Raw genomic sequence first — 19,307 nt, forward strand, 5'->3', positions numbered from 1 at the left:
ATAGAGCCATAGGCAGGTCTGGATAGTGGTCCTGTCCGGATATTGGGGCCCCAGCTTATGGACTTGTACTTATGGACCCTAACTCAGAGAAACATCTATACAACTCCCTCTGGACATGCATAGCACCTATTTAAGACCCAAATCACACCAGTAAGGCACATAAATGACTGAAATAAATGCAAAAGAAACATAAAATGAAGGTTTAGAAGTAGGTTCATACAATATTAAACGTTCTGGTGACTGGCTCCTGAACTGGTACTTATGGACCCTAACCCTGTAGCCTAACTCAGAAAAACACTTTCCTACTGCACATGCATAGCTCCTAACACCCTATTCACACCAATAAAGGACATTAAAGAGTGAAATGAGGTAAGTATAGTATGGAAAAAAGTACAGTATGAAACATTCTGCCTACTTACAGCAAGTCCATGGCCACCTCGATGAATAACCGCCTCCTCTCGGACTCTGACAGTAAGAAGGATTTCCTGAAGCACTTGCAGTACACTGTTCCTGAAGTCTTGCACTGAACTTAGTCAGTCACACACAGAAGTCCGTTCTCTTCACAGTGTGCACTTTTGTCTAAATAATGCTCCATTGTAACTTACTAAGTGTTGCACTTTAACTTTTCCCATTCATATAATTTTCCAAAGCCAAAACAAACAAGTCTATTTACGTTAAATTTGTTTTCTATTGAGTCTTTTCTCTCAAAACTTTAAATCCTTAACAGAACGCACTGTTTTTTTCACCGCACAACACTCTAAATTCCCGTGTGGTCTAGTGTGAAAGTTCTTGCTGTTTATTCACTGTCAGAGTTCGAGAGTATCACTGGGCACTCATGGAATCCCTTCCAATATGGCTATACTACATATACCAAGAAGGATATATATATATAATATTTTTTGTTTGGGGTCCAGAATGACCTCATAAAAATGACTTGACTTTAAATTTGAGGAAGACTAACCGAGGGTTAAGGAGTGGACTGTTGTCCACAGATGTTATTCCTGAAGAAGCTCTGGTGAGCAAAACATTGAAATAAATTGGATCTTGTACTCTGCATTTGGCCATTCTCCATGTAGAAGTGTGTCCTGTTAGTGTGGGCTTCAGATCTCTTTCATCTGATACACAAATTTTTATCTTGAAATTTTTGTACATATTGGAGTACACTGGACAGGTATGTCTGTATGTGAAATGGTTGGCTGTTAAGAATAGTTTCAGTGAACTGTATGTACATTATCTTGTGTTTCAGATGTTGGTTCAAAAGAGAAAAGAGCAACTTAAAGCATATGAAAAGCAGGAGAAGCGTATCAAGGAGATGAAAGCCTCGGGAGCGACCAAGAAACAGGCTGTAAGTATGAGTGGTGATGTCAATTGCCATCTTAACTGTACAAAGAGAGCTGTAAAGTCTGCAGGTTGTAGCATATTATTATGTGTGGTCTGTCTCATAAACACCTGCTGTCTTCTCATCTTTCAGCTTCTTTATAGGTCTTCCTTTCTGCCTTTACCTTTCTCAAAAGCAGCACTGTCATCAGCACACCACTGAAGCTAGTCATGTTTGCCACACTGAGACAGTGGAAAACTATATAATCTTTATTTCATTTTAATGCAAATTGGGGTTCTCAGGTCACCAAATGGCTCATCCAGTGGCTGGAATGAAGCATTTTTCCAGCCCCAGAGTGGATGGTGATTGTTTGCTAGCTTTTCACTTGATATAGTCAGAGAGAAGAAAAAGCACGAATCTCACCATAATATTTTGCAGCCTAAACCATATGAAGTCTTTCTGGATAAGGGAATTTCAAACTTTTGAAAAAATTGAACGTTTAAAATTAGTGCCATATTTATCTGCCTGTCCTTGTCATTTCATCTCAGTCTAGGCCAGTGTTTCTCAAACTTTTTAATTTCATACCCCACTTGTGAGTATCTTAACATTTTTTTGGCCTCCCTTTAGTTTTCCCTCAAGCCCCTCTCAAGTAATGATGCAGAAAGCTGCATTAGTGCCCTCCATTTCTTTAATGCTTACAACTATTAATCAGAATGCATATTTTGTTACATATCAGTGGGATGGATGGCACTTTGCTTTCAGTCAGTCGACTGATTGGAGGTCCCCATCCGACCATTTTTGGCTTTTACTTTTTATGTGTAGAAGGGTGGAGAACCCAGATTCACATAAATATATTGTGGAAAATGGCAAGTGGACTTAAAGTGCGGTAAACAGACACATTGTGGTTTAATACTGACCTAACACTAACCTGCCATGACCCCCAAAAATCCTGCCGTGGCCCACTTGCAGGCCATGGCTCCCAGTCTGAGAAACAGTGGTCAAGGCATATATTTGTCAGGACAGAACAGCAGCAACTTATTATTACCAATATCCTTGTCTTGTTTTTTTTTTTTTTCTTTTATGCAAGGAAGAAGGAACCAAAGGCTAGGAGCTTGCAAAACAGTTACCTCCAAGAAAAAAACAAAAACAATACAAAAGAGAGCCAAATTCAAGATCCATTCATTTCGACATGCCTGGACACACTGCGTTTGAAAGACTGGAGATCATAGGAAGTAGGAAATACAGACAGAGGGAGACAGTTCCAGAGTTGACCTGTTGCATAAATGAAAGACTGGCAGTAACGGTAAACTCCTGCATTAGAGAGTTGGACAGAAAAGGGATGAGAGTTTGTTGCTAGACAGGTGCTCCCATCATAGAGGTGGAGGGATGCACGCAGAGAGTTCAAAGGAGCAGTGACCATTGAAGTTGCAATAGAAAAGAGATAAAGAGGCAACAATGCAGCGAAGAGACAGAGATTGAAGGGAGCCAGTAAGAGGAGGAGAGTTAATGAGACGAAAAGCCTTTGACTCCACCTTGTTGAGAAGAGTTGTGTGTGGGGAGTCTCCCCACACATGAAGGTTGTACGCTGCACAGGGGCGAATAAAACCCATGTATAAAGTCAACAGCTGCAGGGGTAAGGAAAGTACGGAGTCAGCTTAGCACACCTAATCTCTTGGAAGCAGGTTTTACTAGAGATGCAATATGATCTTTCCAAGATAAGTCCCGGGTGAATGAAACCCCAAGCATGTTCAAAGATGAAGCAGGATTGAGCTGGATATTATTAAACATTAGTGGGTACTCCTGTGGAAGATTTTGTTGGGATGATAGGTGTAAAAACTGAGTCTTTGATGCATTAAAAACAAGATTATTTTTACCCCAGTCAGAGATACGAGCCATGTCAGACATTAGGTGTGCCATAGCCTCATCCCTTGTTTGTTGAAGTAACTGCTGAGACCGAATGGAAAGGTGAAGGGTGGAATCGTCAGCCTATGGGTGGATAGAGTTATGTGTACAAATTAGAATGTTATAGACGAATAAAAGGAAGAGAGTTGGTGATAGGACAGAGCCCTGAGAAACACCACTGTTGATAGATCTAGGAGAAGAACGATGGCCATCTACAACAGTGGCTATAGAATGATCAGAAAGGAAGCTATAGATGAAGGCACAGATAGAAGGATAGAAACCGTAAGAGGGCATTTGGGGGAGGCGGTGGCTCAATCAGTGGAGAGGTCGCCTGCAGTCCTAACGGACGTAGGTTCAAATCCTGACTGGGGCAGGGAACAGTTTAAGGATTTGAATTTCATTAAATCAGGCTTTACCGATCTACCAGAAGACCCGCCGACATGTCGAAAAAATACCCCTGCTAATACCAATACACCAGTCCTGTATGAGACAGTCCTAGCATGTATTCAGTATGGACGGTGGGTGTTTGTGCCGAAGTGGTGAGATGTAGAAGTGTATGGTATTTAGGAGGACTGCTGGGCCTTAATAGCAGGCTGTAAAGCCTATGCCTAGACACACGCACGCACGCACGCACGCACGCACACACACGCACACACACACACACACACACACACACACACACACACACACACACACACACACTCTTTCACCAAAGTCCTGAAAGGAGGATGACCAGGAGTCTGAAAGGTTGGTAAGTATCTGTCTTGATGCTACGAAAAATGATACGAGAGGAAATATGAAAAATTCAAAATGGGCGCGCTGCACAGCGCCGCGCTCGCTTGCAGCGAGAAAACGAACTAACCCTTCTCTGGTAAACACATTTGCACGCGCTTCCCAGTCGAGTCACGTCCATCCTCTCCTCTCAGCTTCGCTGTAAGTTACGCTGTTTTTCGCTGTTCTTCATCTTTTCATACTTTCACCATACCTCCCCAGCGCCCTGCATCATCTCCAGCATCCGGGGAACCAGGTGCAAAGAAGAAATGGCATCATACTCTCACTCTTGGGAGGAAATTGGAAATACAGTAATCACTCCAATATCCGACGTAATAGAGCCATAGGTAGGTCCGGATATTGGTTCTGTCCGGATATTGGGCCCCAGCTTATTGACTTGTACTTATGGACCCTAACTCAGAGAAACACCTATACAACTCCCTCTGGACGTGCATAGCACCTATTTAAGACCCAAATCACACCAATAAGGCACATAAATGACTGAAATAAATGCAAAAGAAACATAAAATGAGAGTTTAGAAGTATGTTTGTACATTAATAAACATTCTGGTACTTATGGACCCTAACCTAGCCTAACTCAGAAAAACACATTCCTACTGCACATGCATAGCTACTAACACCCTATTCACACCAATAAAGGACATTAAAGAGTGAAATGAGGTAAGTGTAGTATGGAAAAAAGTACAGTATGAAACATTCTGCCTGCTTACAGCAAGTCCCTGGCCACCTCGATGAATAACTGCCTCCTCTCGGACTCTGACAGTAAGAAGGATTTACTGAAGCACTTGCAGTACACTGTTCCTGAGGTCTTGCACTGAACTTAGTCAGTCACACACAGAAGTCCGTTCTCTTCACAGTGTGCACTCTTGTCTAAATAATGCTCCATTGTAACTTACTAAGTGTTGCACTTTAACTTTTCCCATTCATATAATTTTCCAAAGCCAAAACAAACAAGTCTATTTACGTTAAATTTTTTTTCTATTGAGTCTTTTCTCTCACAACTTTAAATCCTTAACACAACGCACTGTTTTTTTCACTGCACAACACTAAATTCCCGTGTGGTCTAGTGGAGAAGTTCTTGCTGTTTATTCACTGTCAGAGTCCGAGAGTATCACTGGCAGGCAACCTAGGGGTGCATCGCTGGGCCGTGGTGATGGCATACCCACTGCAGACGACTCTGAAGACAGCCGCAAACTCACGTAGAGCGGTGACTCCACCGTGGCTGATGTGCTGGGCTGTGGCTCGGAGCATGAGGGCCTGTCTTGGGGAGGCAACGGAGTGGAGCCAGGGCTGGGCACAGCGGGGGTCACGGGCCTGAAAAAACTGTCAGTGGTTGATTGACGCAATGACCGATGATTCTGACGATTGATGATGCACTGCCTGAAAGCACACACTTCCTCCACGAGTCCCAAGGGCCCCATCTCCCTGTCGCAGTCCGGGTGTTCCAGGCAGTCAAGAACGAACTCTAGGTGTTCCCGGAGTGTGCTCAGCTTGGGGATGGCTGGAGTAGTGTCCTGCTGAGAGGAGTCCGCATCATCATCGCCTTCCTCGTCGGAATCTTTAAGCTCGGTACTGACACCTGCAACTGAAGACGTGATCTCGATATCAGACAATGTCTGATACCCAGGATCGCCCTCGTCGTCATCCAACCACTCACGCACATCGTCCACATCAATATCGTCGCCATGCGTACGTAGCTGTGCACGGAAGTCATCCATGTCAAACCCTAGAAAATCGTACTCCACATCCGTTCCGAGAAGCAGACGAGACCAACCATTTTCTAGAGTCTTGACAGGGACTTCCTTCCATGCACTGGCCCAGTTGTAGAGTGCAGACTTGATGTTGTAGCAGCGAATGTTTTCCAGAGTCTGCTGGCCTCGTGTGTCCCGTCCCTCCCTGCTCTCGTCCTCGTCCTCGTCCTCGAGAACAACCATCACCTCGTCCAGGAACTTCCGGCGGTTTAGGCGCTTTGTTGCCACAATCACTCCTTGGTCCATTGGTTGGATGAGAGCAGTCGTATTAGGTGGCAGAAACATGCACCTAATCCAGCCATTCTCAGCCACCAAGTCGTCGTCGCACGGGTGGGCAGGTGCATTGTTGAGGAGACGGAGGACCTTTACCTGGTCACGCGGGATTCCCAGTGTCTTCGTCTGGTAATTGATGACCTCCTTGTCGAAGTGGCTGTGGAACCAGTCTTTGAAGATCAGGGCTGTAAAACATGCCTTCAAAGAATGGTACCAGACGACAGGAAGGACATCCATCACCCCACGAAGACACCAAGGCTGCTTTGCACGGCCAACAATAATGGGCTTAAGCCGGTGCATGCCGTTAGCATTGGCACAACACAAAGCAGATATCCGTTCCTTGGAGAGCTTGCGGCCAGGTACCCGCTTCTCCATCTCCTCGGCTAGAGTGTTCGTTGGCAAAGAGCGTTAGAATAAACCAGTTTCGTCAGCATTGTACACTTGACCGAGAGTGAGGCCCTCCCTGTCGATCAAGCCCTTCACCTTGTGCCGAAACTCATCAACTCCATCCTCGTTAGCGTCCAAAGCTTCGCCATGAGCTTTATGGTTGGTAAGGCCATGCCGTAACTTGAACTCGAAGAGCCAACCCTCGGATGCCTTGAAGTCTAGGGCGTCGTGAAGCCTGGCGAACTTCTCAGCAGCAGCCTTCAGCTCCGTTCCACGTACCCTCACACCAGCAGCACGTTGCTGTCGATACCAAATCAACGTGGAGTGGTCGATTTCAGCAAACTTGGGAGTAAACATCACCTTCCTCTCCACGTTGCGTTTGCTTCTCGACAAGAAGTCAGCCGTGTACTGCATGAGTTTGTCTCGGGATCTCTTAATATCAAACAAAGTAGATCGGGCCAGGTTGAACTCGCGGAGGATGCGTGAAGAAGACCACCCCGCATCTACTTTCTCCAATATCATCTGTTTCTTCTCCAGAGTCAGCACCACTCTCTTCCTCTTCTCAGGCAGCGGGGCCATCATCACACACACGAAGGAGAGGCACGAGGGCAGCAGGAGAGCCTGCAGCAGGTAAGGCACCACCACAAAAGCGAGCACATGGGCAGCCATAACGAAGAGCGTGCACTCGCGGCAAGAGACAGGCGGAAAGTGGGGAGGATGCAGCAGCGCTCTATCGGATATCAGAGGAATGACTCGCCACAACTAAGCTGTCCCGCGCCGCGTTCAAATTACGGGCGGGAAAGACCCCCCCCCCCCAGGACCATTTTGGGAATGTTGGGTCCTGGGACGATTATGTCCGGTTAGTGGGGATGTTCGGATATTGGTCTTTAGGATATTAGAGGGATTACTAGTTGATTTTTTTTTTTTTTTTTTTTTAATTATTTTTTTTATTAAATACCATTTCGGGGTTCCAAAGACCCAGACTCAAAATGTCCGGTAAGTAGGGAGTGCGCATAGTGGGGGTCCGGATAGTACAGGGATAACTGTACGTATATTTGTAAATATGTGTAGGCATGCTTGTTTGTTTTCATCACTCGCAAACCTACTTTCTTTAGTAAAAATTGACTGGAAATTTTTGATTAGTACCTCACAAATATCTTCATCATTGATACAAACTTTCCACTCATCCATGATGGATTCTTTGCTTCGTATGTAGCTGTAAAACAACTTTGGCTGATCAGTACTTTTATTTACAATGTCATTCTCAAACTGCATGTGAGTTTCTATCCTTATCCTTGTACAGTAAGACCTCACTGTAACGGACTAATTGGGGCCCAAACCATTCTGAAAAATGTGAAATTCCAATAACCCTTTAAGTCCGGGTCGGGTCTTAAGACGGGTTCTCTTGATGGATTCCGGGTCGGGACTTTTGAGTAAAAGAGCCTCAGGCAACGGGTGGCATCGTTTGATACCCCCAACCTTCCACGTTGCACTCAGAGGGGTCTGGGCTCTGACGTCATATGTAAACAAACCTGCTGGTACAAATGTACCGGGTTTTAGGGTGGATTTTTTTTTTATTTTCGCATTTTATGCTCAAATAATTACCTAAAAATGACTCATAAACCATAAGATAATTTTCTACAAACAAATATATGCCTAAAATCCTTCAAAAATATGCTGTAATAACAGTACATGTGACCGATTTTTTTTCACGTCTGCAACGCGCGGAGGTTAGGCAGCGCGATTGTGCGTAGCGTGGAGTTAGAGGGAAGTCTTCACTTTTCGCCCTCAGCACAGTATTCAGATGAGATGGCAGAACCGGACAGCAATTTGCAGAACTCTGAAGTGACTAGTAGACTTGATGAAGAGAGGGAAGTGCATGACATCACCGATTTTGAAGGATTTTCCGACAGTGATACACAAACTCCGTCAACCTCAGGGGTATCAGTGAGTAGTGCTGGCGTGAAACGTAAGTTATCGCCAGGTTTGGAGTACGATAGTGATGACCAGGAGAGTGGTAGTGACAGTGAGGGGGTGGCACAGGAGAGTGGTAGTGACAGTGAGGGGATGGCAGACAGTGACAGTGATGGATTTATTCCCGTGAGTGACGAGAGTGATGATGATTCAGACCTAAGTGATGATGATGATGATCCCAGGGTGTGTGACCCTCCCCGTAGGCCTTGTGGTATTGGTAGTGCTGGTGGATCTGGGTTTATCTGGGCAAATGGTGATAGATTCATACCAAATTGCTATAGATTTGATGCAACTCACAGTGGAGTGACAAGGGCTGCTGGAGTAGACAAAAACAGTTCTGAAATGGAGTATTTTCTCCTGTTTTTTGATGGTGAAATTCTTGATTATTTGGTACAAGAAATAAGTTTTTCTAATAAGAAAAGAATGTTCTGTTCAAACTATAAGAAGAAGAAAAGTTTTGTTGAATGAGAGGAAATAAGTTCTGTTCTAATTACTGGTAGCATTAGTAAAGTTCAGAAGTTGAAATTACAATTTTTTGAATATGGAAACAAGTTCTGTTTTGAAAATAATTGTACACAGAAGCAAGAAATAAGTTTTTCTAATAAGGAAAGAATGTTCTGTTCAAGCTATAAGTGAAAACACCAGATAGAAAAAAGTTGTTTGTTTACTTTCTGCGGCATCCTCATGGATTACCCATACTGCATTCATCAGCTTCATCAGCTGTAATTTCAGTAATGGGTAGGTAAAATATATTTATTTTATTATTTTTATTGATATTTCATCATTATCCATCATCCCAAACACATAAATCATAAAAATATGACATGTCAAATTTCCCGAAACTTTTGCCTCCCGGGGCATGTCTGCGGATTCTGAATTGCCTCACAGAGGGGATAAAAGCGACATCCGGACTTCCCTCTGCTATTCCGGACATTTTCCGATATATCAGACATCAGTCCGGATCGCATGAACATGTTTTAAACTGTTTTGACTACCACTGGAGTACTGTATTGTGTTGATTACTTCACTACATTAATCAAATGGTATAATATGTATAATAATTCTGTACTATACACTGATAAACATGACTTTTATTTACCTTTTTGTGGTGAACATAGCTGAAGTGGTCAGGCAGTCCGAACTGCTTCTAGCTTTATCGGACTTATTCCGGTCTATTGAAGTCCGTTATATCGAGGTGTTACTGTACTGTAAAATAATTTCTTGCCTGCTTGTAGTTGTGATATGCCCTCTCACTTTTATGTCGTCTGTATCTGATCTGGAGAAAATTCAGAGAAACGAGAGATACAGAGGAAGTGGGATATCTTTCTAGACCTCTGTAATTTGGGAGTGGAAAAATTTGTACCAAGAGTAAGGGGGAAAGAAAACAGGAAAAAGGAGTGGTTTAATAGAAGGTGTATGATAGCAAAAAAAGAGAGAGATAAGGCGTGGAACAATTGGAGAAAGAGAGATAACAACAGAACAAAGGAAGAATATAAAAGAACAAGAAATGAATACACAAGAATATGTAGAGAAGAAGAAAGGAATTTTGAAAAAGGTATAATAGACAAATGCAAGGATGAACCCAAACTGTTTTATAGATTTGTTAATGGCAAACTGAAACAAAAGGAAGGAATCACCAAACTGAAAGTAAAAGGAAAGGTCTATAAAGATGCAGCAATGCAAGCTGAAATAATGATCAAATGTTTCCAATCAGTTTTCACTAATGAAAAAGAATTTGTGGAAGGGGAGGGAGTGATTAGAAATGTACCGGTGATAAAAGATATAAAAGTGGAGGTACAGGAAGTGTATAAATTACTGGAAACTCAAGATGTAAGGAAAGCCCCAGGACCTGATGGAATTTCTAATTGGGTACTGAAGGAATGCAGAGAACAACTGGCGGATAAAATTCACAGTTTAATTGTGTGTTCCCTGGAAGAGGGGAAAGTGCCACAAGAATGGAAGAGGGGAAATGTGGTACCAATTTGCAAGGGAGGAAACAGGGAAGAACCCCTGAATTATAGACCAGTGTCTCTAACCAGCCTGGTCACAAAATTGTCTGAGAGAATCCTGAAAGACAGATGGATAAAATATCTAGAAGAGATGAATATTTTGGCTGAATGTCAGTTTGGATTCAGAAGTGGAAGGTCATGTGTTTCCAACTTGTTGAGCTTTTACTCAAGAGCGATTGACGTGGTACAGGAGAGAGATGGTTGGGTGGATTGTATGTACTTAGACTTAGAGAAGGCCTTTGACAAGGTACCTCATAAGAGACTAATGTGGAAACTAGAATATATAGGAGGACTGAAGGGGAAACTTCTGGAATGGATGAGAGACTTTTTAAGAGAGGCAAATGAGGACAGTAATAAAGGATAGGATGTCTGGATGGAGGGAAGTAACAAGTGGAGTCCCTCAAGGCTCGGTGTTGGCGCCAGTAATGTTCCTGATTTACGTAAATGATATGGTAGATGGAGTGAACAGTTATGCAAGTCTGTTTGCTGATGATGTAAAGATCTTGAGGAAGGTAGAGGTTGAGGAGGATTGTAAAATGTTGCAGGAGGACTTGGATAGGATACATGATTGGAGCCGGGCGTGGGAAATGAAATTTAATGTAAAGAAATGTATAATATTGGAAATGGGTAAAAGTACCAGGAGGCCATCACTGAATTATTTGTTGGGTAATGAATTAATCACAAAAAGGAGAGAAGAGAAAGATTTGGGAGTGCTGGTCCAAGATAATTTGTCACCAGAAAAGCACATTAACAAGATAGTTGGAGAGACTTATAAACTCTTGACTAACATAAGAGTAGCATTTCATTATATGGATGAGGAGATGATGAAAAAATTGATAAAGGCCATGATCCGCTCCAGGTTAGAATATGCAGCAGTAGTGTGGTCCCCACACAAAAAGAAAGATATAAATAGGATTGAGAGAATACAAAGAACAGCAACCAAGATGGTCCCCAGTCTGGCAGACCTGTCATACAGAGAGAGGCTGGAAAAGCTGGATTTGCCTTCCTTAGAGGAAAGGAGAAAGAGGGGAGACATGATTGCAGTGTTCAGGACCATGGTGGGAGTAGATAAAATTGACTGAGAAGATCTGTTTGTATGGGATAAGAGAGCAACAAGAGGACACGGAATGAAATTGAAGAAGTCAAGCTGCTTGAAGGATATCAAGAAATATACTGTAGTTTTCCTTATAGTGGTATAGACCTCTGGAATTGCCTGGACAAAGAGATCGTCCAGTCTAAAAACTTAAACGAGGTTAAAGCTAAATTTGACTTGCTGAGAAACAGCGACGGGAACCCACGAGCATAGCACATTTCGTGTATATCACAATTAGGTATATTAGGTAAATACATAAATATTTGGAACGACTTAGACGAAAAGGTGGTGCAGGATAAAAACAATCATGTTTGTAAAAGTAGACTAGATAGATGTGGATATGGAGACAGGACAACACGAGCATTGCTCAATTCCTGTATACTACAAATACAGAGGTAAATACACACACACACACACACACACACACACACACACACACACACACACACACACACACACAGTCTGAGGCCCTGCACGTCACAAGGGGCAAAGTGCCATACCATCTGAAACCTGTTTTTTTTTCCACCAGCTGCTCCCTCAAACACTACCCTATGACTGCACAAAGTAGCTTTGCTCGCTTCAGACTTTCATTCCTACTGCACTAATTGGAAATGAGCAAAGCAACTGTGCAATCATAGGGTAGTGTTTGAGGGAGTAGCTGGTGGAAAAGAACAGATTTCAGCTGGTATGGCGCTTTGCCCCTTCTGGCGTGCAGGGCCTTGTGTATATATATATATATATATATATATAAGTGGTAGGTGGTGGCGACTATCATCCACTCACATGATGTAGTGCTGCCTACTTCTTCCTTAGCCTTTATCATTCTTTTTCTGTGCCTGCCCTTCTATCTTCCTATTTCTCCCATCTTTCCTGTCACTTCTTATTGCTTTTCTTTCCTTTACAGGGGACAAGCCAAATGGTTTCCTGTAAGCCAAGAAACCATTTACAATGTTGGGTGGTAACCATATAACCAAACCATACGTTCTCCCTGCGTGTCAGCAAGTGGGTTGGGAGAGGGTTAGTGTCCCTCCCCATAAAACAAATAACACAAAGCCAAATGGCCACCCCTTACGGGATTATGGTGTCTGGCAATATATATATATATATATATATATATATATATATATATATATACATATATATAAAGTAATCCCTCTACTATCCGGACGCTGAAGAACTGGATACCCCACTACCCGGACATTTTGGGCCTGGGACTTTGTGACCCCCAAATTGGCCTCAAAATGTAAAAAAAAAATTTAATATTTGAATCCCCCCCCATTTGCCGCCTGTCCTTCGTTGTGAGTGCACGCTCGTCACCATGGCCGCCCATGTGCCCACTTTTGTGGTGGTGCCCTACCTGCTGCAGGCTCTGCTGTTCCTTTCCTGCCTCTTCTTCATATGTGTGATGTTGGCCCCGCTGCCCGAGAAGAGGAAACGAGTGGTTCTGACTCTGGAGAGGAAAGGGGAGATATTGGACAAGGTGGACGCGGGATGGTCGAATCTTCCATGAATTCAACCTGGCCCGCTGTGATTGTTTGATATCAAGAGATCCCTGGACAAGCTTACCCTGTACTCGGCTGACTTCACATCGAAGGCCAAATGCAACGTGGAAAGGAAAGTTATGTTCACTCCCTGATTTGCAGAAATCAGCTGCTCCGCGCTGATTTGGTATCATCAACAACGTGCTGCTGGTGTGTTTTATGGAGCTGAAGGCTGCTGCTGAGAAGTTCGCAAGGCTCCACAACGCCCCAGACTTCAAAGCATCCGAGGGTAGGCTCTTCGCTTTCAAGTTACGGCATGGACTTACCATCCGTAAGGCCCATGGTGAAGCTCTGGATGCCAGCAAGGATGGAGTAGAGGAGTTTCGGCAGAAGGTGAAGGGCTTGATCAACAGGGAAGGCCGCACTCTCAGTCAAGTCTACAACGCTGATGAAACTGGTCTATTCTGTAACTTGTTGCCAATGAACACTCTAGCTGAGGAGACGGAGAAGCGTTTACCTGGCCCCAAGCTTTGCAAGCAATGGATATATGCTTTGAGTTGTGCCAATGCTAACAGCATGCAGTGACTCAAGCCCTTTATTGTTGGCCATGCAAAGCAGCCTCGGTGTCTTCATGGGGTGATGGATGTCCTTCCTGTTGTTTGGTACCATTCTTTGAAGGTTTGGTTCACAGCCAAGATCTTCAAAAACAGGTTTCAACCGCCACTTCATCAAGGAGGTTATCCATTACCAGATGAACACACTGGGAATTCTGCACGACCCAGTAAAGGCCCTCTGTCTTCTGGACAATGCACCTGCGCATCCATCCGACAAGGAGTTGGTTGCTGGGAATGGCCGCATTAGGTGCATGTTTCTGCCACCTAATACGACTGCTCTCATCCAACCAATGGACCAAGGAGTGATTGTGGCAACAAAGAGGCTGCACCGTCGGAAGTTCCTGGATGAGGTGATGGTTGTTCTTGAGGACGTGGATCAGCGCAGGGAGGACGGAACACACGAGGCCAGCAGACTTTGGAAAACCTTCGCCGATACATCAAGTCTGCCATCTACAACTGGGCCAGTGCATGGAGGGAAGTATCTGTCAAGACTCTGGAAAATCTTTGGTTTCGTCTGCTTCTCAGAGTCGATGTGGTGCACGATTTTCTAGGTTTTGATGTGGATGACTTCCATGCACATCTTTGTGTGGCTGGCAACAATGTTGATGTGGACGAAGTGTGTAAATGGTTGGATGACGACGAGGGCGATCCTGGGTATCAGATCATGTCTGATATCAAGATCGCATCTTAGGTTGCCGGTACAAGTACCCAGCTTGAAGATTCCAACGAGGACAGCAACGATGATGCGGACTCCTCTCAGCGTGCCACTACTCCAGCTATCCCCAAGCTGAGCGCACTCTGCGAGCACTTCGAGTTTGTTCTTGACTACCTGGAACACCCGGACTGCGACAGGGAGATGGGGTCCTTGGGACTTGTGGAGGAAGTGCGCACTTTCAGGCAGCTCATCACCAATCGCCAGAATCGTCGTTCCTTGCGTCAATCAACCATTGACAGATTTTTCAGGCCTGTTACCCCCACCTTGCCCAGCCCTGGCTCCACACTCTTGCCTCCTGAAGACAGGCCTTCCACCTCCGAGCCACAGCCCAGCACATCAACCACGGTGGAGTCGCCACTGGACATGAGTTTGCGCCTCTCTTCAGAGTCATCTGCAGTGGGTATTCCATCACCGTGTCCCAGCGACGCGCCCCTTGGCCACCTGCAACACCTACTCTCGGACTGTGACTGAATAAACAGCAAAAACTTGCCACTAGACCACATGGGAATTTACAGTGTTGTGTAGTGTAAAGAACAGTGTGCAGTGTTAAAAAATTAGAATTCAGAGTGCAGAGACTTAAATGCAGATTGCAACACTGATTTCATTAAAGTACAATAGAGTGCAAGTGAGAAAAGAATGTGCAGTGTTAAGAAATTAGAATTCAGAGTGCAAATGATTAAGTACAGTGCAAGACTTGATTACTGTAGGTGCTTCAGGTGCACCATTTTACTGTCAGAGTGTAGGCGGGTTATTCATCGAGATGGCCACGGACTTGTTGTAAGTACCCAGAATAATGTTAAATAGTGTACTGTATTTTCCATACTCACCTCTAAAACCTCATTCTCTGGTTCCTTTGCATTTATTTCACTCTTTTATGTCCCTTATTGGGGTGACTAGGCCCTTAAAGGTGCTATGCATGTCTGGTAGGAAGTTATGTAGGTGTTTTTCTGAGTTACGTTGGGTTAGGGTCCATAAGTACCAGTCCAGAAGGCAGGGGCCAGGTATCTGGATGGGCCCACTTTCCTGACTTGCCTTTGGCTCTAATACGTCGGATATTGGAGGGATTACTGTATTATGTATGTACATATAAATAGCTGTTTGGTTCATATCACTTATCATTTCTATGTCTCTCTTATCTTTAATATAGGAAAAGAAGACAAAAGAAGCATTGACACGCAAGCAAGAAAAGAATCGTGCAAAGAACAAAAAGGAAGATGATGACAATGGCCCCACGGAGCTTTTGGAGCGCCCTCAAGACTATGTAGTGAAGTTTTCCTTCCCTGAGCCACCACCTCTGCAGCCTCCAATTCTTGGTCTCTACTATGTCAGTTTTAATTATGAGGGACACAAACCACTCTTCAAGAATGTTGATTTTGGTATTGATATGGAAAGTAGAATAGCTATTGTTGGTCCAAATGGAGTGGGTAAGTCCACCTTTCTGAAACTTCTCCTGAGTGAACTCACTCCAACATCTGGTGAGGTGCGTAAAAACCACCGTCTCAAGATAGGCAGGTATGACCAGCATTCGGGTGAACACTTGACAGCAGAGGAGTCTCCAGCAGAGTATCTCATGCGACTGTTTAATCTCCCATACGAAAAGGCAAGGAAAGCACTTGGTACTTTTGGCCTTGCCTCTCATGCTCACACTATAAAGAATAAAGATTTGTCAGGGGGTCAGAAGGCAAGGGTTGCTTTGGCAGAACTCTGCCTTTCATCTCCTGATATTCTTATTCTTGATGAACCTACCAACAACTTGGATATTGAGAGTATTGATGCTCTTGCTGAAGCCATCTCTGAGTATAAAGGTGGTGTAATCATAGTCTCGCATGATGAGCGTCTGATTCGTGACACAGATTGTAACTTGTGGGTTATAGAAGAACAAACCATTAATGAAATTGATGGTGGATTTGATGATTACAGAAAAGAACTCCTGGAGGAGCTTGGGGAAGAGATCAATAATCCAAGCATTTCTGCCCACAATGCAGCTGACTTATAATTTGCCAAATTATGATTGAATTTTATAGTTTTTTGCATCATAATGCTTTGGTTCATATAGAATGCAAGTTTTATGCTCCAGTTTAATATCAGAACTTAATATCATGAATATTGGGAGTGGATAATGTGCATGTTTTAGAGATGGTCCATGTTGTTAGTGTGAACCAAGTTTATTATGAAAAGTTTTTAAATAACCTTTGCTGAAACTAGAAGAAATTATTTTGCAGAAATAGAACTAATTTGGTAATGATATTCACTGAGACAGCTTTGATATATAGAACCAGATTACTGGTGTACAGTACAATGCATACTGCATTGGATACATTATGATTATGTTTAAGTTAATGACCACATAGCTACAGGTTTATGTTATCCAGTATATTAATTTCAGCATGATCATCAGTTCATAATATGCTTTAGTAACCTGCACTATATAGTGCACAGTATAAAGACTGAAACTAGAATCCTAGTCTTTCATGTTTCATCATAAATTTACCATTGTACTGTGTTTGAGAGTGTTATCTTTGTATCTAAAAATCAGTGTATAATTGGAAGAGTGTTATTCTGAGGATGACTGCTTGCAAAGAATTTATGCTAATTAAATTTTACCACCTCTTCACATACTTTTATTTATCATGAGCCTTATATGTTACATTAGGCGACTGACTTTTTGAGAAATATGCTTGATATTTTTTGGTTATAAATAGATAGCTCATAGCACTCCATATATATATATATATATATATATATATATATATATATATATATATATATATATATATATATATATATATACACACAAAACAACCTCTTGAGAGTTACTGATGCAATATGCGACTGGACAAGAGGCCCACCAAGACATAAAGTAAATTAGTGGTGGGATGAGGGTGTAGAAGCTGCAGTTAAAGAGAAAAGAAGTCTTTTTCCAGGAATGGAAGAAGGGTGGTAACAAGAAGGAATACTTGGCTGCCAACCGTACGGCTAGAAGAGAGGTATACAGGGAGTCTGAGTCAGAGACTTTTACTTGATAACCTAAATTGTGTGGAAAGGAAAAATATGACATTTAAGGTGGCAAATCAGGTGAAGAGGGGTAATCGGGATATTGTAGGTGAGCAGTGTGTGAGAAATGATGAAGGAAGGGTAGTGGTGAGCAGTGGGGATAAGATGCCTGGAGAGAGCATTATAGAAGGTTGTTGAATGAGGAGTTTGACTGGGACAGGGAAGGTTTGGAGCCAGCAGATCCAGTGTTTGGCCTTTGACCTTTGATTGATGCTGCTACTGTGAGTGAGGCAATAGGCAGGATGCAGATGGGGAAGGCAGCAGGTGTGTCTGAGTTGACTGCCGAATGTTGAAGGCCTCAGAAGATATACAGTAGGGGGTGAGGTTAGTCACTGACCTGATAAAGCATGATTGTAGAACTGCTCTTTGAAGATCTTGGCTATAAACCAGGCTTTCAGCAAGTGGAAATAAATCACCAGGAGATTATCTATCAACCCCTGGAGACATTGTGGCTGTTTTACATGCCCCACAACAACAGGTTTCAGGTAATGAGAACCTGTTGCATTGGCACAACACAAAACTGACATGCGATGTCTACTTGTCTTACGACCAGGTAAAAATTTTGCCATCTTTTCAGTCAAGGTATTGGTTGGGACAGACCAGTTTCATCAGATTTATAAACCTGATTTAGACACAGACCTCCTTTGTCAATCAGGTTTTTAAGCTTGGTGTGAAACTCATCAGTTCCTTTGGTGTCTCCATCCAAAGCTTCACCATAGGTAAGCGTGTTAGACAGCCCATGTCAAAGTTTGAACTAAGTCAGCCAACTTTCAGAGGCCCCGAAATCTGTGAACCCCAGCTGCTCCGTGAACTTCGTGGCTGCAGCCTTCAGCTCGATGGAACGCACAATCACACCACTGCCACATTGTTGTATGAACCACTTCAGGCAGGCCTGGTTGAATTTTCCATGGCATGGTTTGGCCGTCATTTTGTGCTTGTTTTCTCATAGCTGTGCCACGTTCGCCCCAGAAGAACATCTTGATGGGGTTCTTGTTCTTCCTCAGATCCTGCAATGTGGTCTGGGGCATGTTGTAGTGCTTGATTAGCCTTGCAATGATCCAGCCTTGCTCCATCTTCTAGATTATCCCCATCTTCTTCATGGAGAAAACGATATGACACCTATTAGCTGGGGGTGAAGGAGCCATGGAGATGACAACCAGGACCAAATAGAGGATGTGCAGGACCTGCAGCAGCCAGGACCCCTACTCAGCCATCATGCAATACTAGAGACAAGTACTGAGAGCACTAGGGCATAGGGCACTTAGGGATCACATGCAAGGCACTGGGGGTTGGCACCACGTGCACAGTAATTTCAGAATCACATTAGAACACTAGGACATGAAGCACTGAGAGGCCACAAGCTTTGCAGTGACAATGAGCGAGGCATAGGAGGCCACAGATTACGTCACAGCACTAGGGTTTTGCCACTATGTGGTCACAAGAGCAGAGCACCTAGTTGATTTCACTACAAGATCGGCAGTAGAGAATGAGACAGCGACAGTAGGCCCGGCGTGCCAGGTTGGCCGCTCCCATAACATATTCCGATTGGCTGGCGTGCTGCATTTTTTTTGCTGGGCAGCAGTTGGCTTCCATATCCGATCCGGAGATATGCTTTGCCACAGGATATTGCATAGGACCACCAGTTGGTACCTGTTTTGGTGCTGGTATTCATAATTTTGCTGAGCAAAAAGCACCAGATATTGCATTCAGCCAGTTATTGCAGCAACGGATACTTGAGAGTTTATTGTAATCTACTGTACTTCATCACAGATGCTGATGACAAGTCAACATGTGGTGGCACTGTGTAACCTGGGTGGAGCGAATCAGTTGCAATGTCCACTCAAGAGCCAAAACACCTCATATTTCCTTGCAACCCTGGTGAGGTGCTATCTAACGTGAAAGGGTGCTGGTTCTCTGCACAGTAGAAGACCCTTGATTTATGAT

At 43.6% G+C, this 19,307-nt stretch overlaps 1 protein-coding gene across 1 annotated transcript in view; it reads left to right on the forward strand.

Moving 5' to 3' along the window:
• Nucleotides 1-16,920, forward strand: part of LOC145404684 (ATP-binding cassette sub-family F member 1) — a 53,181-nt gene extending 36,261 nt beyond the window's left edge. The window contains exons 8-9 of the mRNA XM_080276237.1: nt 1,247-1,345; nt 15,457-16,920. Of these exons, the coding sequence (XP_080132363.1) occupies nt 1,247-1,345; nt 15,457-16,305 (948 nt within the window). The 3' untranslated portion in view covers nt 16,306-16,920. The remainder of the gene's footprint in view (nt 1-1,246; nt 1,346-15,456) is intronic.
• Nucleotides 16,921-19,307: the final 2,387 nt, after the last annotated feature.

The sequence above is a fragment of the Coenobita brevimanus genome, chromosome 64 (genome assembly GCF_032717465.1).
Source record: "Coenobita brevimanus isolate Jiangsu-jjx chromosome 64, ASM3271746v2, whole genome shotgun sequence".
NCBI classification, from domain to species: Eukaryota; Metazoa; Arthropoda; class Malacostraca; order Decapoda; family Coenobitidae; genus Coenobita; species Coenobita brevimanus.